The sequence below is a fragment of the Scyliorhinus canicula genome, chromosome 10 (genome assembly GCF_902713615.1).
Source record: "Scyliorhinus canicula chromosome 10, sScyCan1.1, whole genome shotgun sequence".
Lineage (NCBI taxonomy): Eukaryota > Metazoa > Chordata > Chondrichthyes > Carcharhiniformes > Scyliorhinidae > Scyliorhinus > Scyliorhinus canicula.
The window spans coordinates 189,147,638-189,170,940 of NC_052155.1; the positions used below are offsets into that span (position 1 = coordinate 189,147,638).

The 23,303-nt window shown below is 49.3% G+C and overlaps 1 protein-coding gene across 1 annotated transcript in view; it reads left to right on the forward strand.

Annotated features, from left to right (window-relative positions):
* pkhd1l1.1 (PKHD1 like 1, tandem duplicate 1) overlaps positions 1 to 23,303 on the forward strand; it is a 186,950-nt gene that overhangs the window by 23,087 nt on the left and 140,560 nt on the right. Inside the window, 6 exon segments of the mRNA XM_038808494.1 lie at positions 1,970 to 2,226; positions 8,461 to 8,543; positions 15,114 to 15,270; positions 18,192 to 18,327; positions 19,593 to 19,736; positions 20,684 to 20,841. Coding sequence (XP_038664422.1) covers positions 1,970 to 2,226; positions 8,461 to 8,543; positions 15,114 to 15,270; positions 18,192 to 18,327; positions 19,593 to 19,736; positions 20,684 to 20,841 — 935 coding nt within the window.

Below are 23,303 nucleotides of genomic sequence, written 5' to 3' on the forward strand. Positions count from 1 at the left end.
AGGAATACGAACTGTGCTGCTGGCCTGCTTGGTCTGCTTTAAATGCCAGCGATTTAGCCCAGTGAGACACTTACTTGTGACACTAATAAAGATTATTATTATTATGTTGCTTCATGTGCAGAAACTGAAACTAGAGATCAAAATATAAAGCAATCATCAATAAATCCAATTATAAATTCAGGAGAAACGTCTGTAGCCAAAGAATGATGACAATGTGGAGCTTGTTAGCTCGAGGGGTAGTTGAGGTAAATAATGTAGATGCCTTTTAGGGAAGTTGGATAAACACAAGTAAGAAAGCAATAGAAACTTATATTGAAGGGTGTATGTGTGTGTGTGTCTGTCTGTCTGTGTGTGCGTGTCTGTCTGTCTGTATGTATGTCTGTGAATGTGTGTCTGTCTGTCTGTATGTATGTCTGTGAGTGTGTGTCTGTCTGTCTGTATGTCTGTGTGTGTTTGTGTCTGTCTGTATGTATGTCTGTGAGTGTGTGTCTGTATGTATGTCTGTGAGTGTGTCTGTCTGTCTGTCTGTATGTCTGTGAGTGTGTGTCTGTCTGTCTGTCTGTATGTCTGTGAGTGTGTGTCTGTCTGTCTGTATGTCTGTGTGTGTGTCTGTCTGTCTGTATGTCTGTGAGTGTGTGTCTGTCTGTATGTATGTCTGTGAGTGTGTGTCTGTCTGTCTGTATGTATGTCTGTGAGTGTGTGTCTGTCTGTCTGTATGTCTGTGTGTGTGTGTGTCTGTCTGTATGTCTGTGAGTGTGTGTCTGTCTGTATGTATGTCTGTGAGTGTGTGTCTGTCTGTATGTCTGTGTGTGTGTGTCTGTCTGTCTGTGTCTGTGAGTGTGTGTCTGTCTGTATGTATGTCTGTGAGTGTGTGTCTGTCTGTATTTATGTCTGTGAGTGTGTGTCTGTCTGTATGTATGTCTGTGAGTGTGTGTCTGTCTGTCTGTATGTCTGTGTGTGTGTGTCTGTCTGTCTGTATGTATGTCTGTGTGTGTGTCTGTCTGTATGTATGTCTGTGAGTGTGTGTGTGTGTCTGTCTGTGTCTGTGAGTGTGTGTCTGTCTGTATGTCTGTGAGTGTGTATCTGTCTGTATGTCTGTGAGTGTGTGTCTCTGTCTGTATGTCTGTGAGTGTGTGTGTCTGTGTGTGTGTCTGTGTCTGTCTGTCTGTATGTATGTCTGTGAGTGTGTGTGTCTGTGTGTGTGTCTGTGTCTGTCTGTATGTATGTCTGTGAGTGTGTGTGTGTCTGTGTGTGTGTGTCTGTCTGTATGTATGTCTGTGAGTGTGTGTGTCTGTGTGTGTGTCTGTGTCTGTATGTATGTCTGTGAGTGTGTGTGTCTGTGTGTGTGTCTGTCTGTCTGTATGTCTGTGAGTGTGTGTCTGTCTGTCTGTATGTATGTCTGTGAGTGTGTGCGTGTCTGTGTGTGTGTCTGTGTGTCTGTCTGTCTGTATGTATGTCTGAGTGTGTGTGTCTGTCTGTCTGTATGTATGTATGTCTGTGAGTGTGTGTGTGTCTGTGTGTGTGTCTGTCTGTATGTATGTCTGAGTGTGTGTGTCTGTCTGTCTGTATGTATGTCTGTGAGTGTGTGTGTCTGTGCGTGTGTCTGTGTCTGTCTGTCTGTATGTATGTCTGTGAGTGTGTGTGTGTCTGTGTGTGTGTCTGTCTGTCTGTATGTATGTCTGTGAGTGTGTGTCTGTCTGTCTGTCTGTATGTATGTCTGTGAGTGTGTGTGTGTCTGTGTGTGTGTCTGTCTGTCTGTATGTATGTCTGAGTGTGTGTGTCTGTCTGTCTGTATGTATGTATGTCTGTGAGTGTGTGTCTGTCTGTCTGTGTGTGTGTGTGTGTGACCACTCCTAGACACATCTTTTTGTTCCAGTGACACAAGTTGTTTATCATTGAAACTGTCAAAACTTTTAAAGTGTCAATTCATTGTGCTCCTATTTATTGAATTATTTTTCTATTGGTGTAGGGGGAAGAGGATTGAAGGTAGAAAAGTGGCAAAGTGGTACCCTGGATAATTTACCACACTACAATGAAAGTTCCTCAGGATATTCAGTGTCCTGGACGGATGAGGCTTTGTATAAACCCTCCTCACCATGGAGTCCATCTCTAACACGTTTAAGCGGGTTCTTTGTTGCTCCCGAAACTGACGATTACGGTTTCCAAACCCCCGATAGTAGTTTATTCTCGTTATATTTCAGCTCAACCGGGCTCCCTGAGGACAAGGTACGTAAGTAAACCTTCCAAAGAACTGGAACCACTAACTCTGATTCTCTCTCCACAGATTTGATTTGATTATTGTCACATGTATCAGTATACAGTGAAAAGTATTGTTTCTTGCCAGCTGTAATGCATAGTGGGCAGCACGGTAGCACAGTGGTTAGCACAATTGCTTCACAGCTCCAGGGTCCCGGGTTCGATTCCTGGCTTGGGTCACTGTCTGTGCGGAGTTTGCACGTTCTCCCCGTGTCTGCGTGGGTTTCCTCCGGGTGCTCCGGTTTCCTCCCACAGTCCAAAGATGTGCAGGTTAGGTGGATTGGCCATGATAAATTGCCCTTATTGTCCAAAATTGCCCTTAGTTTTGGGTGAGGTTACTGGGTTATGGGGGTAGGATGGAGGTGTGGGCTTGGGTAGGGTGCTCTTTCCAGGAGCCGGTGCAGACACGATGGGCCGAATTGCCTCCTTCTGCACTATAAATTCTATGATCTACAGTACATAGGGAAAGAAGGAGAGACTGCAGAATATAATGTTACAGTTAAAACAAGGTGTAGAGAAAAGATCAACTTAATACGAGGTACGTCCATTCAAAAGTCTGATGGCAGCAGGGAAGAAGCTGTTCCTGAGTTGGTTGGTATGTGACCTCAAACTTTGGTATCTTTTTCCTGACGGAAGAAGGTGGAAGAGAGTATGTCCGGGGTGTGTGGGGTCCTTAATTATGCTGGCTGCCTTTCCGAGGCAGCGGGAATTATAGACAGAGTCAGTGGATGGGAGGCTGGTTTGCCTGATGGACTGGGCTACATTCATGGCATTTTGTAGTTCCCTGTGGTCTTGGACAGAGCAGGCTCCATACCAAGCTGTGATACAACCAGAAAGAATGCTTTCTATGGTGTATCTGTAGAAGTTGGTGAGGGTGGTAGCTGACATGCCAAATTTCCTCAGTCTTCTGAGAAAGTAGAGTTGTTGGTCGGCTTTCTTTTTTTTTGAAATTTTTTATTTAAAACAAATTTGTAACATTTACAGAAAGAAAAAAGGCCCAGTGCAAAGAGCCTTAACATAGTGACAACGAATGGTGGGAAAGAATAAACATGTTAATAAGGCACTTCCCCTGTCAGCTCTGTTTGCCCATGCCACACGTGTTCAACCAACGTGGCTCTAACCCCCCACCCGCCCCCCGCCCCCCGGGGTGCTGCTGCTGTCGGTTTCTGGCGCTGCTCACTGAGCGACCTTCTCCTCTGGGGGGGATCCCTGGTCACCCCCACCCTTGCCCACTTAAGTCTCCTCTGCTCTACCTCTCAGCTGCCCCCCCCCCCCAGGCCTACCCTGCCCCCTGTGGCCTGACCTGCCAGGTCAGCTCTGCGCTTGGCCCTAGCCCGCCGCCCTCCTCCCACTCTCCCTGGTGCCCCCTGACCTACGCTAGCTACGCTGACCCCTGCTCTTGGAGCCTGTCTGTCTCCCGCCCGAGCGCTCGGGCCCTCCCCCCACACACCAGGGACCCATTAACCTGATTGTATCTCACCGTGCCCTTTCAAGTCCCTTAACCAGCCCCTAGCCCACCCCCCTATCAGAGGCCCCGATCTCCCACCAAAAGGGCCCCCTTTGCAGGGCCCCTCCCCCCCCTCGGTTCAATCCCCCAAAAACACCCTAAACAGTGCACCCTCCAGCCCCCACTCTCTGTCCAGGCTGAATACAATCTTGGATAAAACATTACAGTACAGGATAGTTTAACAAACCGCCTCCACACAGAAACTCTGAGAGCCCAAAGTCCTTTAGTTCAAGTCCAGCTTCTTCTTTTAATAAAAGTCCACACCTAATCAGAGCAAATTAGGTTAACGGACCGCCGCCACTGTACAGCACTGAAAGAACTAAGTGCCCATTAGTTCAAGTCCAGTTTCTTATCTTTAATGAAAGTCCAAACCTGTTCTGGTGTCTCAAAGTAGTAGTGGAGTTCCTCAAACGTAACCCAAAGCTTTGCAGGATATAGCATTCCAAACCTCACCTCCTTTTTGTAGAGGGCTGCCTTTACCTTGATGAATCCTGCACGCCTCTTGGCCAGCTCCGTTCCCACGTCCTGGTAAATGCGCACCTCGCAGTTCTCCCATCTGCTGCTCCTCTCCGCCCTGGCCCATCGCAGCACACGTTCCCTGTCAGCAAGCCGGTGAAAGCGGACAACCAAGGCCCTCGGTCGGTCACCCGTCCTGGGCTTCCTTGCGGGGGCTCTATGTGCCCCATCCAACTCCAGGGGTTGAGGGAAGGCCTCCGGTCCCATCAGCGCCTCAAGCATACCCGTCACGTATGCGCCCACATCTGACCCCTCGCAGCCCTCGGGGAGGCCAACGATTCGTAAATTCTGCCTCCTGGCTCTGTTCCCCAGCTCTTCAAGCTGCTCCTGCATCCTTCTCTGACGGGCGTTCAGCTCCTCCACCTCGGTCTCCAGCTCCGCTACCGTGCCCGCCTGGCTGGAAAGCTTCGCCTCGACCTCCCTGAGCGCCTTCCCTTGTGCCGCCTGTGTCTCGACCATTCGGTCCATCACCGCTCTCATCGGGTCCAGCGTGTCCCTCCTCAGCTTGGCGAACACCATCCAGGATCCAGTTGCAGAGGGAGGAGCCATCTGTTGAAGAACTCCATCTGCTCCTCCCTTGGCCAGTGAGCCTCCGCTCCCCGGTCCCCGCCGTCCGCCATGCTTGGCCGCCCAGTCTGGGGTCCCCGCTGCTCCCGCTTCGAGACTTGCCGCTTCACTCGACCACTTCTAGTCCAGCTGCCCATACCCCGGGAAGGAAGCCTCTTCCCTATCGTCTCCTCCACCGATTCAGGCTGCCAGGTCCCGAAAAAGTCCGTTGAAAAAGGTCCGTTTGCCCATCGCAGGCGGGAGCGATCCGACCTATGACCTGCTTCTTCGAGGGCGCCACCAGAAGTGTTGGTGGGCTTTCTTAACTATAGTGTCGGCATGGGGGGAACCGGACAGGCTGTTGGTGATCTGGACACCTAATAACTTGAAGCTCTCGACCCTTTCTACTTCGCTCCCATTGATGTAGACAGGGGCATGTTCTCTACGCTTCCTGAGGTCAATGACAATCTCCTTCGTTTTGCTGACATTGAGGGAGAGATTATTGTCGTCGCACCAGTTCACCAGATTCTCTATCTCATTCCTGTATTCTGTCTCATCATTGTTTGAAATCCGACCCACTATGGTGGTGTCATCAGCAAATTTGAAAATCGTGTTGGAGGGGAATTTGGCGACAGTCATAGGTGTATAAGGAGTATAGTAGGGGGCTGAGGACACAGCCTTGTGGGGCACCGGTGTTGAGGATGATCGTGGAGGAGGTGTTGTTGCCTATACTTACTGGTCGTGGCCTGTGGGTTAGAAAGTTCAGGATCCAGTTGCAGAGGGAGGAGCCAAGGCCCAGGCCATGGAGTTTGGAGATGAGTTTCGTAGGAATGATGGTGTTGAAGGCTGAGCTGTAGTCAATAAATAGGATTCTGACATACATGTCTTTGTTATCTAGGTGCTCCAGGGTAGAGTGCAGGGCCAGGGACATGGCGTCTGCTGTGGACCTGTTGCAGCGGTAGGCAAACTGTAGTGGATCAAGGCAATCCGTGAGGCTGGAGTTGATTCGTGCCATGACTAACCTGTCGAAGCACTTCATGATGATGGATGTCAGAGCCACTGGACGATAGTCATTAAGGCACGCTGCTTGGCTTTTCTTTGGTACAGGGATGATGGTCGTCTTCTTGAAGCAGATAGGGACCTCAGATTGTTGTAAAGGGAGGTTGAAGATATCTGCGAATACCCCCCGCCAGCTGATCCGCGCAAGATCCGAGTGCTCGTCCGGGTACCCCATCCGGGCCAGTGGCTTTCCGTGGGTTGACCTTCGAGAAGGCTGCTCTGACGTCTGCAATGATGATCTCAGATACAAGTTCATCCGCGGCTTCCAGGGTAGAGGGCTCGCTCTCGCTGACCTCTTGCTCAAAGCCGGCATAGAATGCATTGAACTCATCAGGGAGGGGTGCGTTGGAGCCGGCGATTTTACATGCCTTCACCTTGTAGCCTGTTATGTCTTGCAGACCTTGCCATAGACGGCGGGGGTCCGTGTGGCTAGCCTGGGACCCAAGCTTGGTCCCGTACTGTCTTTTGGCATCTTTGATGGATTTCTTTAGATCATATCTGGATCGCCTGACTTGAATGCCTCAGACCTAGACTTCAGCAAGCAGTGGATATCCCTGTTCATCCAGGGTTTCCGGTTGGGAAACACGCGGATTTGCTTCTTTGGCACACAGTCTCCTACACACTTACTAATGAAGTCAGTTACTGTCGTGGCGTACTCATTCAGGCTGGCCGCAGAGTTTTTAAATACTGACCAGTCCACTGACTCTAAGCAGTCTCGCAGGAGATCATCCGATTCCTCAGACCAACAATGCACAACTTTCTTTAAACGACTTCTCCCGCTTCAGCTTTTGTTTATAGCCCGGGAGCTGGAGCACAGCCTTGTGGTCAGATTTGCCAAAGTGTCGGCGGGCTGTAGAGCGGTAGGCATGTTTGATATTTGTGTAGCAGTGGTCCAGGATGTTTGGGCCTCTGGTGGAACAGGTGACGTGTTGGTGGTAACAGGTGACGTGTTGGTGGTAACTTGGTAGTACGCTCTTGAGCTTGGCCTGATTGAAGTCCCCAGCTACAATGAACAAGGCCTCGAGTTGTTTCGTTTCAAGGCTATTTGTGGTGGTGAATATTTCGTCCAGTGCGATTTTCACATTTGCATGGGGTGGGATGTAAACTGCCGTGAGGATAACGGAGCTGAACTCCCGCGGAAGGTAGTAGGGTCGGCATTTTAGTGTCAGGTATTCTAGGTCCGGGGAGCAGAAACTCGCCAGTGTTGCTACATCCAGGCACCAGGAGGTGTTGATTAGGAGGCAGACCCCACCTCCCCTAGCCTTGCCTGAGGCCGCTGTACGGTCCATTCTGTGGATTGAGAAGCCCTCTGGTTGTAGGGCACAGTCCAGTGAAGCAGGAGTGAGCCATGTCTCCGTGAAACAGAGCACACAGCAGTCTCTTTGAAAGATGAGTCTGGCTTTAAGCTCGTCTGGCTTGTTTATCAGAGATTGGACATTTGCTAGGAGTAAGCTAGGCAGAGGGGTTTTGGGGCCGCGTTGTTTCACTCTCACCTGCAGGCCTGCACGTTTTCCACGTTTCCTGGAGTGACTGCTTCTTTTCGAGCCTGGGAGGCGGTGAGAGTATGCGGTGTTAACGGAATAGTTGTGTCCAATGAGGTTATTCACTCTGGTCGGTGTGTGGATGGAGGATGCTGCCAGATCTGCTGAGTTTTCCAACACTTTGTTCTGATGTGTAATCGTTGTGTGATTTTACTTCCATATTCACTGACTCAGTCAGCCACTAGTTTTTAACATAAGAAGGTGTGTACTGGCAAGTGTGGAGATCTCGCCATTGTGGAAGATGGTAGCAATGAGATGTGCAGCTGGACACATCATCACACCATCACTAACATGGAGACAGGGTAAAGAAATGGAGTTGAACTGGCCCAGGACTGGAGTGACCGATTTCAATTCTATGATAATGTTTGTCTTCAAAAAGTGCTTTAACATTCAGAAGACCTTTCCCAACCTGGTTCAGGCTAGAGTCCGCAATTTACTCCGGGGAATTCTATACACCTACCATTTGGAAAAAGATTGAAAATGGAAGCAGTTTAATCCTTTAATCCTAATTAGGGTAATTAACGGCTTTTGGTGTCCATTAAGTTTCAACTCCAATTGCCAAGAAAACAAAATGTTCGCACACAGGGTTAAATAGCTGGCTTGTAAAGCAGAACAACAGCGCGGGTTCAATTCCCGTACCAGCCTCCCCGAACAGGCGCCGGAATGTGGCGACTAGGGGCTTTCACAGTAACTTCTTTTGAAGCCTACTCGTGCCAATAAGCAATTTTCATTTTCATTTCATTTTCGAATGGTTCTGAGAGATACAGGGAGCACTTGGAGATGGCATCAAGGCATGAGGCGCTAGAGGATGGCAAGCTCTCAAGGATCTGACAGCAAGATGAGATAATGGAGCCTGGCCTATTTCCTCAGAGAAAAGGGAACCTAATTTTGAGCCATTAAGGGATCTCTGACAGGACCTAGGGGATCAATGAGCACTTTGATTTCAGATTCAGGAATGAGGAGTAATTGAGAATAAAAGGATTTAAGAGGATCTGCTGTTAATTTCACATGTTCTCTTACTGTATCATTCACCAGGTGAAAGTTGCTGGTAAGTCTCGGTATTTCTACAGAAGGAGAACCCATGAATTTGATAGCAAGCATCTTCAGAAAGGGAAAGAGTAAGTATCACCCACCTCGACAAACTTACACTTTATGCTCTTCATATTACAATTGAAAATGTACAAATGGAATTTGCATACATAAACAAGTTTAATCTACATTTTTAATTGTCATTTCGCATGTGTAATTTACATAATTAGACATTGTTGTTTCATTTACATACTTAATTGAACATTTACCAGTAAATTATGTGTCTGAAAATTTACATCTGTATTTTACATTGAATTGTACACACATTTTTTTCCAAATTAAGGGTCAATTTAGCGTGGCTAATCCACCTAACCTGCACATCTTTGGGTGTGAGACCCATGCAGACACGGGGAGAAATTGCAAACTCCACACAGACAGTGACCCGGGGCCGGGATCGAACCCGGGTCCTGGGCGCCGTGAGGCAGCAGTGCTAACCAGTGTAACTTACATGGTTGATTGATGTATTAATGTAAAATTTACTTGGACTCATATCTGAGATCAGTAATTGAAATTCATTCGAAAATAGTGACCTGAGATTCTGCTGTATGCACTAACACATGTCTGGGCTCTGACAAATAGCAAAAAGAATTACGTCAACAAAAGATATTGGACTGGAAATGTCACTGTTCTATAAATGCAGCCCACAGGTAAAGTACCCACGACAGCTGTACCTCTGGGATAATGTAGGAGCTGGAAATTCTTAACAAGAGTTTAAAGCTTGGCTAATGAAAATGTGAAATGAACTGCTTGACCTGTTGTCCATTGATGGCAACATTGGCCCTATTCAATAAGAAACTGTGAACCCAGGGACTGTTTAATGAGCAGGAAAGATACAACAGCACAAAAGCCATTTACTAAGAGACAGTTATTAAAGCCTTATTGATGAATTAATTATAAAACAACTGGGGCAGCACAGTAGCACAGTGGTTAGCACAGTTGTTTCACAGCTCCAGAATCCCAGGTTCGATTCCGGCTTGGGTCACTGTCTGTGCGGAGTCTGCACATCCTCCCCGTGTGTGCGTGGGTTTCCTCCGGGTGCTCCGGTTTCCTCCCACAGGCTAAAGATGTGCAGGTTACCCGGATTGGCCATGATAAATTGCTCTTAATGTCCAAAAACGTTGGGTGGGGTTCTGAGTTATGGGGTTACGGGAATAGGATGGAAGCGTGAGCTTAAGTGGGGTGCTCTTGCCAAGGGTCGGTGCAGACTCGATGGGCCGAATGGCCTCCTTCTGCACCGTGTCCTTTGATGCCCCTGACGGGTGTCCTCTGGGGGCTCTGGGGCTGGAGGGCCCGCCGCCCTATTGCGGGTACCGGCTGTGAGCCGCAGCCTCATCAGAGGGGCGGAAGTTGGGGGAGCTGGTGGCCCCCTGCCACTCTGCGGGATGGGTCCGTGTTGGCCCCCTGCCACTCTGCGGGATAGGTCTGGGTTGGCACCCTGCCACTCTGCGGGATGGGTCCGGGTTGGCACCCTGCCACTCTGCGGGATGGGTCCGGGTTGGCACCCTGCCACTCTGCGGGATGGGTCCGGGTTGGCACCCTGCCACTCTGCGGGATGGGTCCGGGTTGGCACCCTGCCACTCTGCGGGATGGGTCCGGGTTGGCACCCTGCCACTCTGCGGGATGGGTCCGGGTTGGCACCCTGCCACTCTGCGGGATGGGTCCGGGTTGGCCCCCTCCTCCTGGTCGGTGCCCATAGGGCCATGGGGTTGACTATGGGATGTCGGGGCAGCTGGGTCGAGCCCTGGCTGCCCCTGCATTATCTGGCTCTGCCAGCCCTGGCAGCTCCCCATGGTCCACACCATTGTGTCAATGCCCTCGCCGATGCTCCTCAGTGATTGGGCCATACTCTGCAGCACCTCGGCCATTCCCATCTGAGAGCGGGACATGTCTGCTGGTACTGGATCATCGAGTCGGACATTCTGCCGAGACCCACAGCCATGACCGGCACAGACTGAGTGATGCCTTGGACACCTTCACTCATGGTACCGACATCAGGCTGCTGACACCAGGCTGCTGACACCAGGCTCTCCACTGCGATCGTCACCCTAGCAGTGTTGGCCTCAGTGCCATGCATTGCCAGCGACACATCCGGCACCCGTAGTGCTTGGGACTCCTCCAATCGGCTACAGATCTGCTGGAGTGATGCTGACATCTCCCTCTGAATATCCCGGCCACTCCCTGGGGGGGGGGGGTTTCTGGTCTCTGTAGCCAAGGAAGGATATATTTACTTTGGAGGAGACGAAACAAAGGCTCATTAGACTGATTCCTGAGTTGCCGTAGGGAGAGAGATTGAGGAGATTGGGTCAGCACTCTTGGAGAATCAGAGACAATCTATAGAAATGGATCAAACATGAGATTCTGAGAATCTGTTTGCGATCCCGTGGCGCTAGAGCGAGAGTACAATGTGGCTGGAGAATCCCGGGAGAGACCTCCCAGCAGCCTCTGTGCCTCACAGGATACACCCAAATCCTGGGAGGCATCGGAGTTGGATTCTGCCCAAAAGGGGTGGGTGGGGGGGGGGGGGGGGGGGGGGGGGGGTGGGGGGGGGGGGGGGGGGGAGGTGGGGTGGGTGGGGGGGGTGAGGTGGGGTGGGGGGGGGGACCTCCCACGCCATTGGAGGCCCTGAGTGATCAGGGACAGTGCAGGGTGGTCCGATGCCCCTCCCCCAATGTGTCCAGGCAGCAGTGCCAAGGGTCAGGGCCCTAGGAAGGCCATGCCCATGAAAGGAGGGTGGAGGGGGTGGCGGTTGTGAAGGGTTGGAGATGTGCAGGACAGGTACGTAGGGGCCTCTGGGAGGTTGGGGGGGCTGATGGGTGTGGGTTCTGGAAGGAGGTTTGGGGGGGGCCTAAAGAGGGGGACCCCCAGGGACCACATAGCAGGGTGTCCTCACTTGGGGGATGTGGGATAGTGTCCGTGTGTGTATGTGTATGTGGGGGGGGGGGGGAGTGACTTTTCCCATGGAGGGGGGTGTGGGGGGCCCACGAGTTCAGTGAAAGACCCTTTAAAAATGGCGGCCCGATCTCGGAGTTCAGCTCCCCAGGGCTAAAAACAACTCAAAGTGTGGGCTAAACTGGTGAGATACTCCCCAGGCTAAACTGGTGAGATACTCCCCAGGCTAAACTGGTGAGATACTCCCCAGGCTGAACTGGTGAGATACTCCCCAGGCTGAACTGGTGAGATACTCCCCAGGCTAAACTTGTCAGATACTCCCCAGGCTGAACTGGTGAGATACTCCCCAGGCTGAACTGGTGAGATACTCCCCAGGCTAAACTGGTGAGATACTCCCCAGGCTAAACTGGTGAGATACTCCCCAGGCTGAACTGGTGAGATACTCCCCAGGCTGAACTGGTGAGATACTCCCCAGGCTGAACTGGTGAGATACTCCCCAGGCTGAACTGGTGAGATACTCCCCAGGCTAAACTGGTGAGATACTCCCCAGGCTGAACTGGTGAGATACTCCCCAGGCTGAACTGGTGAGATACTCCCCAGGGCCCAGAAAAGTGACTGGGTGTCATTAAATAGCGTTGGGAAATCACCGACAGAGCCGGCAGGAAACAGCCTGAAAAACTCACCAGGAATTCACTTAGACATTTTTACCTTGGATTCCACCCTCTATTTTCGCTGAGTCTCGGGGCGCGATTCTCCCAAATGGGAACAAAGTCCCGGAGCGAGGGAATATAGTTGTGTGTTTCCCGGCACTCACAGTACAGGCGTTCCAATCTCCAAAACCCCCAAAAGAATCTCCAGCCTCCCCCCCCCCCCCAACCCCTGCCAAGAATCTCCTGCCTCGCCTCCCCCCCCCCCCCCCAACCCCTGCCAAGAATCTCCTGCCTCGCCTCCCCCCCCCCCCCCCCCCCCCCCCCCCCCAACCCCTGCCAAGAATCTCCTGCCTCGCCTCCCCACCCACAATGCACTATGGGAGGGTCTCCAGCTCACCCCTCCAACACCCATGCTGGCCAACCCCAGCCCAATTGAGCACGTGAAAAATGCCAGCTTGGCACCACTAACCTGCACCCAGGGCAGTGCCAGGGCACAACCCTGCCCAAAGGGCATGTAGCTGGGGGTCTCCAATCCCTGGGAAGACCCCCACAAGTGCCATTCTGTCTGGTCCTTGTTTGTGGAGCCCAGTCCCAAATGGCACTCGCCTGAGGACTTTGAGGTGAAGGGGATGAATCCCAAAGCCTCAGGAACCTCGGGAATCTGCACATCAGAGTGAGATTAGCTGTCTCGCTTGAATATGCAGATTTGCCAAAATGTGATCCTGCCCATTGTGGGCGGAATTCACCTCGGAACATCTCGAGATTGCGTTGGACCTCGTGAGGCGTGGTGAGGCGGTAGATACCGGGAGCGTGTTCCCCCGGCTTTCACCAGCCATACTGTACCACTGCAAGATGCTTTCGGGGCAGTGTGGCTGTGAACTCAAGGACACAGTGTCCGATAAGGAGCCAATCGTTTTCATTTAGGATTGGGGATGAGAAGAAATTCCTACATTCAATGGGTTGCGAATCTTTGGAATGCTGCATCCCAGAGGGTTGTGGATGCTCCATCGTCGTGTGTTTGAGATCGATAGATTTTGAAATCTGAGGAAATTGGGATATACGGGGATCGGGAGAAGATGTGGAAAGTAAATTTTAGGTAGAGAATCAGCTATGATTGCATTGAACAGTATAGCAGGCTGATGGGGCCGAATGGCCTATTCCTGTCCAATTTTTATTTTCTTATGGGAGGGATCAGGAGAAATGTATTTTTGCAGAGGGTTTTTAGGGTGCACATTAATTGGATAAATCTGATAAATTGGAAAAGTGGAATAAGTGTTTGTAGTGGGGAAAGATCAGGGGCACGGTGAGAGAGCCAGGCAGCTGGGAATGGTTTGAATTTCTCTGGTCAACAGACAGAGACAGCCAACCCAAACAAGCTCCCTCACAGCTGATCGGGGCACTGGGAAACTCCCTGCTCCTCTTCAAATTGGGTCATGTTTTTAAATATGAAAACCCATTTCAATAGGAAGCTGAATCAGTATAAAGGGGGCGTAGTCTGGTGTCTAATCTAAAAGATGCCTCTCCCAGCGGTCAGCACTCCTGCAGTGTGGCCAGGATTACTAGCCCAACGTGCAGTTAGCAGGCGTTCCAAACCTCTGCCCCAGGAATGCTCACTTCCAAACTGACCCCCCAACACATCTATTGGAGTCATAGATGTTTACAGCATGGAAACTGGCCCTTCGGCCCAGCTTGTCCATGCTGCCCAGTTTCTATTCTTCTGATTCATGGAGCTGTAACCGTGGTGATAGGCTTCAATCTTGCGGTCTTGGAGATTGGGGTCTGGGGTGGGGGCAGGGGGCAAGCTGGTGAAATGGACAGCGCAACCCGATGAAATGAATGGAAATGGAGACAGGAGGTCAGGTCTTAGCGCACAGTGAGTCTACTCCACAGGTTACTGCCCAATGGTGTGGCAACCAGCCCTCCCCCATTCTCTCCAAGTCCCAGAATCACCGTGAAATGAGTGTGGTTAATAAAGGAATAAAGAAAGGAAATATTTGTTGCAGAAATACTGGGAAGAGCACAGGAGGGCAGTCAGGAAAAAGGTGGACTTCTCTGTTGACCAGAGAAATTCAAACCATTCCCAGCTGCCTGGCTCTCTCACCGTGCACCTGATCTTTCCCCATAAACACTTATTCCACTTTTCCAATTTATGGGGGCAGCAGGGTAGCATGGTGGTTAGCATAAATGCTTCACAGCTCCAGGGTCCCAGGTTCAGTTCCCGGCTGGGTCACTGTCTGTGCGGAGTCTGCACGTCCTCCCCCATGTCTGCATGGGTTTCCTCCGGGTGCTCCGGTTTCCTCCCACAGTCCAAAGATGTGCGGGTTAGGTGGATTGGCCATGCTAAATTGCCCGTAGTGTCCTAATAAAAGTAAGGTTAAGGGGGGGGCGGGGGTTGTTGGGTTACGGGTATAGGGTGGATACGTGGGTTTGAGTAGGGTGATCATGGCTCGGCACAACATTGAGGGCCGAAGGGCCTGTTCTGTGCTGTACTGTTCTATGTTCTATGATGTTGTGATTAATCATGACCCACCCACACAATCACGGAATTGTCATGGTGCAGCAGGAGGCCATTCATCCCATCGTGCCCGGGCTCTCCAAACAAGCATCGTAACTTAGTGCCATCCACCTCCCCTTTCCCCCCGTACCTCCACACATAGTTGTGATAATCAGATAATGCCCTCCTGTCCGCTGGATTGAATCTGCCTCCACCACACTTCCAGTCAGAGCATTCCTGACCTGAACCATCCTTTACATCAGATAATCTGTTCAGGAAAAGTTTAACAATCCCACAGCGATATTTCATAGAGCAAGAGGAGTCCTCTCTCTGATGGCTGGGTCAATGATCCTCTTTGTACCGTTACCACCAATAACTGGCCATTCACCTTATGACTACTCGTGGTAGTTTGCAGTGTGGAGGATGTTTGCCTTCAACACTGTGAAGCACTTTCAGATGACTCTGCAAGATGTAACAAAATGTACCTTTTGAACCTTTTAGTAATCGAATGAGATCCCTGTGCTGATTTTAATTCCACCAACCGGCTGTCATCGTTTACTCCACAGATATTACATTGAAATGGTGTTACAGGAAACCAGTACACACACCGTTCATACTGGGATGTACAGAAAGAACATGTCCTACACAGCACAACAAACAGCAGATTCTATCCGTGAAATCCAGCTCATCACATCACAGTCTGTTATTGTCCACGAGAAACAGGTCAATGCTGAATCTTCAATTCCCGCTGGGTGAGGCAGGGGGAATGGGATGGAACTGAATATCTGCTGAATTCTACATTGCCTGGTGCTCCACATGGTGCTGGTGACAAAGACAGCCCCACTGCTGAAATTTCTCCGTTCTCTGTCTTTGTTGGAGGTGATAGGATGGGATGGAGGTGATGGTCAGAGTGGGGGTTGTGGGAAAGTGTCTACTTGCGGTCTCCGAGCTGAGTTGGTCTTATCTCATCCATATTTTAATAGGTTTGAATGTTTAAATGTTGTCCCATTTTAGCCCATGTACTATTTCTATCTGTTGAGAAGGTAACAAAACACATGAAGCTAAATATTTGAGAGCTGCCCTGTCGACATAGAGAAGACATTGGGGGATGTGTCTACTGGTCAGTTTCGATCACTTTGATAGGGGAAGGGAAGGGGAAGGGGAATTTACCTAAATGGTCTAAAGGGCATCTGGCAGGAGACCGGATCAGTGCATTCCTGCAGGTAGGGTGGCCATGCTGGGAGCGGTTGGCTTGTGTCAAGCTGCTTGAAGACCAACTAGCCTTTTCCTGTCCTCTTTAGAGGTTATTGGGATGAATGTCACAGTTAATTCGCCCGTTTGAATTCTGGCAGCTCCTAACACCAGGTTCACAAACACCTTTCTCACAATTTGGAATTTGGAACTTCAGAGGATGTTCTCCCGGTTGGGGGGGGGGGGGGGGGGTCTGCACCCAAGGCTAGAGCCCCACCTCCCCTTTATGATGTGGGCTCACCCGCACGCACCAGGCTCTAGTCCCCACTGGGAATGAACAGAGTATCCGAACAATGCTGCTGGCTTTGCTCACTGGGCTGTCGCACATTGGGACCCTGCCCACTCTATACCCAGACACGAACATCGTGACTAATAACGTTTTGGCCACGAACATAGTCACCAGGAACATCATGCTTTAGCCAGAGACTCACACTGAAATGTCAGGACATTGCCCAAAACAAATAAATATAGATTATAATTTAGCCTGTTTCTTGCCTATGTAGTTAAAATATATAATATATATATATGTATAATATCACATCATAGCGAGAATTGCAAGAAGATTGAAAAGCCAGCTGCACAATAACTGTCCTTGTTTCCTGGTCTCCTCGTCCTGCAGTTTTCACACCTTCTTCCCTTGAGACTAGAACATCCCGTATCTCATCCACCAATCCAAGGAACACAGGCCTAGCCTACACCCTCAGATTGAACCCTTTTAATAAGGTGATCAGATTCTCAAATGTCAAAACCTGAATGTATTGGGAAGGGGGGGCTCTGTGAGCGACATGTTGGGCGACCAATAGTAGGGGTCTGGGGGAGGGGCAGGTGAGGTATGAGTCATGTGATGATATCTCCTGGAATATGTCTAGCCAGAGTTAATGATTCTGACTGTCCTGACATTTCAGTGTGAGTCTCTGGCTAAAGCATGATGTTCCTGGTGACTATGTTCATGGCCAAAACGTTAATAGTCATGATGTTCATGTCTGGGTATAGAGTGGGCAGGGTCCCAATGTGCACAGCCCAGTGAGCAAGCGTATTGAGACACCCAATCACTGAAGACAGCCGATACTGATCACTGACTTTGGTCTGAATTACATTTCCGCCTCTTAAAAAAACGGGACCAACATTTCATTTCAACTCTAACTTTATTGTGTAAGGGGTGGGACCAATCTGCATTTAAAAACCATCTTCATTTTCATTTGCACAGTGGGTTCTAATAATAGATATTTTCAGCCAGAAGCTGGATTTTAAACTTGTGAACATACCTCAAGTGTGAGAGATTTTGTTTGCACCCATGGTTCTAATGGGGAAAGAACATAGAATATAGAACATACAGTGCAGAAGATGGCCATTCGGCCCATCGAGTCTGCACCGACCCACTGAAGACCTCACTTCCACCCTATCCCCGAAACCCAATAACCCCCCCTAAACTTTTTTGTTACTAAGGGCAATTTATCATGTCCAGTCCACCTAACCTGCACGTCTATGGACTGTGGGAGGAAACCGGAGCACCCGGACTGGGACCCTGGAGCTGTGAAGCCACAGTGGCATCCACGTGTGCTGCCGTGCTGGAAAGCATACTATCTTTCAAGGAGGGGTTTGGCTAAACATGCCATGGTTCAACTGAACCAACCTGCTACTTTCCCTGACACTGGCGGGTGCTTTACTGATGGGTGACACCCAACTATCTCTCCAAGTGAGCCCCGCCATTGGCAGACACAGCCGTCAATCCTCAGTCACATTATTGCCTCCCAGATGGTAATGGGGTTCATTTATAGGAGATCATGGAGGTAAATTAACCCCCAGTAATTCCTATAGATTTACCCCAGTGCCTCATAAATTAGCGCCTCCCTGCTCTCCCCACACCCCGATGACCTTCAGTCCTCCCCTACTGGCCTCCTCCATGGAATCACTGATTGGTCATTCTGTCCGAATGCTCCGATTGGTCAATTAGAGCACTGAAAAGCAGGCCACTTTGGAGAGAAACAATTTGTTCCTGATACCGGCTCTGGATGTTGCTGAGACGGATTCCTGCAGAGGAGGGAACGTCCGAGCACCACCGCTTAAGGAGTGGCGAGTGGGCAGCATTCTGAATATCAGGGTAGCACAGAGTCAGAGCAGTAAATGGGAATTGAGGGTCGGTTAAAGGGGAGTGGACTAGAGTGCGGTAAAAACCTGAACATTTCCGAAATCCGGAGAAAACTGTCAGGACACTGGGACCATCCTGGAAAAACTGGGATATCTGTTCCACCTTTCAGTCCTGGTGTCATTGTGCACTCCCTCCGATGATGGTGAATCTGTCTTCATTTCACTCTATGAATAGATTCTCCATTTTCTTTGTTTGACGTTTGCTGTCCGCTTCAATTTAACACTCTTTGATTTGACCATTTTAGATTTTGACCTTGGAGAATTGGAAAATGGGACGTGCAGTCAGTGAGATTCAGAAAATCATCATCACAAGTCCTTGTCAAACGTTTGGTACCTGTTCCTACCACTGGTACAAACTCATCTACAAACAGGAACGCACAGGTACTGTAGTTACAAATGCGACATACACATAACCGGAGGCTTGGGCACATTAACCTTCTGCTCTCTGCTTAGTATTGCCTTGTCCAGACCCGCCCTCTTGAGTATGCTTGGTTTCCATGGCTCCAACATTGGAGGCAGCTGCCTGGGCCCGGAGCTCACGATTCCCTCCCCAAACCTCGCTCTCAGTATTCTTTCAAATGCTCCTTAAAATCTACCTCTTTTGACCAAGCTTTGCTCATATGTCCTCATTTCTTCTGTGACTCTTCTGCACCAGCACCATCATCGAGAACAAGGGCTGCTGGGATTGCACCCGACCTGGGGTGACATCCTGGAGGCTGCCCAACTGGACCAATGTCAGTGAGGCTGGTCTCACTTTGCCCAATTAGGTGGGGAGTAGTGGGTGAAGTCAGGGCTGGTCTTTATTGCCAGGGGAACCCACCCTCCATGGATCAGGAGGCTCCCCCAACCCTCGAGGCTGCCAGGTTTCAGCAGGCAGACCCCCCACACTGTTTTGTTATGCTCTTGGCGTAGCATAAGCTGCTTCCTCGATGTGCACTCTGACAAAGGAAGGTTCAGACTTGGAGATAGCTTTAACACATTTGTTGAACTGTTAACGATTCCCCTTCTTGGATTCGACTCTCCTGTTAATCCTGCTATAGCTACTCAGACTGACGAACCAGTCTGCTGCAATCCACGTGGTGGGTGTGATGTGTTTCAAATCAACCCTGTGTACTTACTGAGTGTCTCCACTGGAAAGAGGAAGATCGTGTGTGCTGTGTCCTTTTATATGGGTTGGTGTAATGCCCCCCTCTGGTAGTGTCACCTCTGTTTGTATCGTGAATGCCCATTGGTCGTGTCCTATCTTACTGGCCTATTGGTTGAATGTCTGTGTGTCATGTCCCTGGTGCTCCCTCTAGTGCCTATCTAGTCTACGTGTACTTACATTAACCCCTTGTGTATTTACAGTGATGCATATCACCCCCCACACCAGTGGTCCAGGCGAGAGGTGGGTACACCACACCCACTGGAGCTGAGCTTTCAGCCCATAGGTTTCCTAGCTGCTCCTGAAGGCCTTTCTGTGTGAACAACTCTGGGACATCCCAAGGATGTGAAAGGCACCATATAAATGCAAATTCCTCTCCTTTACATGTCCTGCGTGTAATGAGGCACTCTCCTTTCTGAAATTTAAGCTAAAGTACTCAAGTGTGGTCATTTTCTTTGTGCTGTTGTGTTAACCCTGGGCTGTTTTCTCCCCCTCACCTCAGTCCAGCTTCCTGTAGATGCTTCAGCCGGAGAGATTCAACAAGCTTTAAACGATCTGCGGTCAATCAAACCAGATAAGGTTGACGTGTTGAGCACATTAACCAATCAAAACTTTATCTACACAGTGACCTTCAATTCTGCAAGAGGTAAAGTGTATCTGATGACAGTTAGTCACTCTGAATGTTTCTTCACCAGGCTACACAGCTCAGTTCAGCTTGAATTTGATTTTTGGAGATTAATCCTTTATTCTTTGGAGGCAGTTAACCTGCTGAAAATGTTCATGTGATTGCTGTCACTCATCTGCTCCCAGAAACACCCTTTGCAATTTTCCCCCACTTCCATCCACTCTTACCTCGTTCTGCCCAGCTTCTTAGATAGATATATTTCTGATTAAAAATGGGTTAAAAGGGCTATGGGGCAACAGGAGGTGGATTTGAGACCAGGACGAGATCAGCCATGATCTGATTGAATGGCGGAGCCGGCTCGAGGGGCTGAATGGCTGCTCGCTGCTCCTATTTCCCATGTTCTGAAGCTGCTCATTCTGCTGCCCGATGGGTGGGTGCTGTGCCATCTCAGTGCACAAAACTCAGGACCAAGCCACCCATCTCCTGCACACCCCACCACACCACCGTGTGACTGAACACGTTTCCTCACCAACCACCCCCTCACCATCTACCCCACATCCATTGAATCACCTGGGAGAGGCTGATTCACCCAGAGGAGAATCCCAGCAAGGTACGGGAAAGAAATGTTCTTGAATATCCAGTATCCAAACGATCCAGTAACCTGTGTGAATTCTCACAACCTATGCCCATATGGCTTCCTCATCATACACCACTGTGTATCTTCAACAGCGAGTGCTCTATAAACTCACTCCAATTCCTATTCAATACCCAGCCCCCCGGACGTTTTGAAACCTCAGCAGCAGAGTGTACCAGCATGCATGAATCATGAGTAGTGGGCACGAGTAACGGTGAGGGGACATTGGGGAGAATCTAATCCGCGACCACAACAAACACAACATACAAATGGGATTTTTCAAAATGTCTCTTGCTTGCATTCTTAACATTCATTTCAAATTATTCCTGTACAGGGGACTTTGATTTACTCCAGTATGAGATTGTGGGTGGAGGGAACGTTACCATCGAGGTGGTGGAGAACACCAAAGGCAAGCCCAAGTTGGACACGTTTACGCTGATCCTGGATGGAGTTCTTTCCAGACCGATTTCTCACACAGCAACCGCTGCTGAGGTCTGTGCCACCTTCTAATGGGCATCACTTTCCTGAGTTTGTGTTGTGTCGTGAACCCTGCTAATGTTAAATGTGAGGGTATCTCAAAAGCCAGGTGTAAAACTGGTTCTTAGTGGTGTACATTTTCAATTTGGCATAACGTGAGAAAAGATATGATGCAAACCAGGGAGGAATAGTTCAATCACATTGAGATCAATTCATAAAGAACATAACAAGAAGGACGATAATACTCTATAGCAGTGCAAGTAACTACACTGATGGCTAAACACACCGTAACACATGAAGTGACCCCTTTGCTCTCAACTACCTTCATTTCCTGAACTCGGAGACGTCCCTTGTTCCCAAACAACATCTAATGTTACATAATTCTATCAGATAAATATAACAGGTGATTACCACGCACGGGTTATTTGTCCACGTCTGGGAAAACCCATTTTCAGTTTCAGCGAAGGCGGAATCTTGTCAGTTCTGGTTTTGGATTTTAACTCGCTGCCCTGTTAGCAATAACCTGTTTTCAGGGGAGACTGCCCTCTGCTGTGTCCCTATCTCCAGTTATTTTTCTATGAATATATCATTCTTTCCCTTTGATGTTACCCACCCTGTGGACTCAGCTTTTAGCATATAAATGCAAATTCCCTTATTTCTCCACTTTGAAATTAACTCTTCTATACCCCACTGTTTTCCCCTCGTCACATAGGTAAACACTTGCTTTTCCGCCTTCAGACACCTGTCCTTACCAATCCCCCCTCCTATTTTGTTTTATTTTCCAATTTCATTTTTTAATCTTAGTTTTTTTCCGATTCTTAACAGTTGTTGCAGAGATCACACTACACAATGCTTCTTATAGTTTGTGGCATTCTGACTCATTAATAGCGACAGTATAATGGCTGGGAATGGCCTGTTGGATGGGAGAGTAAACTCTGCGGTCGGTCATTTTCTGCAGCCAGATTCATGACTAATTATTGCGCAATTCAGCAATTTCCTCAACCGCGCAGGGAGGTTTCAGATGAATAATGATAATAATAATCGCTTATTGTCACGAGTAGGCTTCAATGAAGTTACTGTGAAAAGCCCCTAGTCTCCACATTCCATCCCCTGTTCAGAGAGGCTGGTACGGGAATTGAACCCGCGCTGCTGGCCTTGTTCTGTATTACAAGCCAGCTGTTTAGCCCACTGTGCTAAACCAGCCCCTAATGGCAGATTAGCTGCCATTTTCATCAGAGTGACCAAACTATCCAGTAACCTGTGTGAATTCTCACAACCTACGGCCATATGGCTTCTTCATCATAAACCACTGGGTAACTTCAACAGCGAGTGCTCTATAAACTCACTCCGATTTTTATCATCGCTAAGGCCGCCTGTTTCCACCTTGGTAACACCGCCTATCTCAGCTGAGCTGCTGCTGAAATCATTCATTATCTCCCAGCTTCACTATTCCAATGCTCTCCGGCTGCTTTTCCACATTTTACCCTCTGCAAACATGAAGCTGTCCAAACCTCTGCTTCCCGTGACCTTCGCAGCAAGTCCCATTCCTTCCTCCTCTCTGCTCACTGACCCACACTGGCTCCCACTCAAGCAATGTCCTAATTTTAAAATTCACATCCTTGTTTTCAACTCTCTCCCTAGCCTCCCTCCTCCCTGTGCCTATAATCCCCTCCAGTCCCACAGACCCCCATGTTCTCTCACTCCTCTAATTCGGGCCTCTTGTGAATTTCCTGTGTTGATTGCTTCATCATTGATGGCCGTGCCTCCAGCTACCTGGACCCTAAACTCTGGAATTCCCTCCCTAAACCCCTCCAGCTCCCCACCCCACCTCTCCCTCTCTCGCTCTCTCTTCCTATAAGACTCTCCTTAAAACCAAGATCTTTGACAAAGCTTTTGGTCATAAGTTCATAAGATATAGGAGCAGAATTAGGCCATTTGGCCCTTCGAGTCTGCTCTGCCATTTAATACGATCATGGCTGATCTCATGTTGGCCTTAACTCCACCGTCCTGCCCGGTCTCTGTAACCCTTCAACACATTACCAATTAAAAATCTATCTTAGCTCCCCCTTAAATTTACTCACAGTCCCTGCATCCACCGCACTTGAGGTAACAGATTCATGACCCTTTGCGAGAAGTAGTTTCTCCTCAACTCCGCTTTAAATTTGCTACTTCTCATCCTGAGACAATGACCTCTTGTTCCAGAATGTCCCACAAGAGGAAGCATCCGCTCCACGTCTACTTTATCCAGACCTTTTATCATAGGCACCTCAATTAGATCTCCCCTCATTTGCCCTAAAATCTCCTGATGTGTCTCAGCTCGTATTGGTTTCCATTTGGAGGGCTTTGGGACATTAATATTGTTGTAATTCTCTAGTAATTTCACTTAGTGCCTCAATTTTTTTATTTTTTTTTAATAAATTTAGATTACCCAATTATTTTTTCCAATTAAGGGGCAATTTAGCCTGGCCAATCCACCT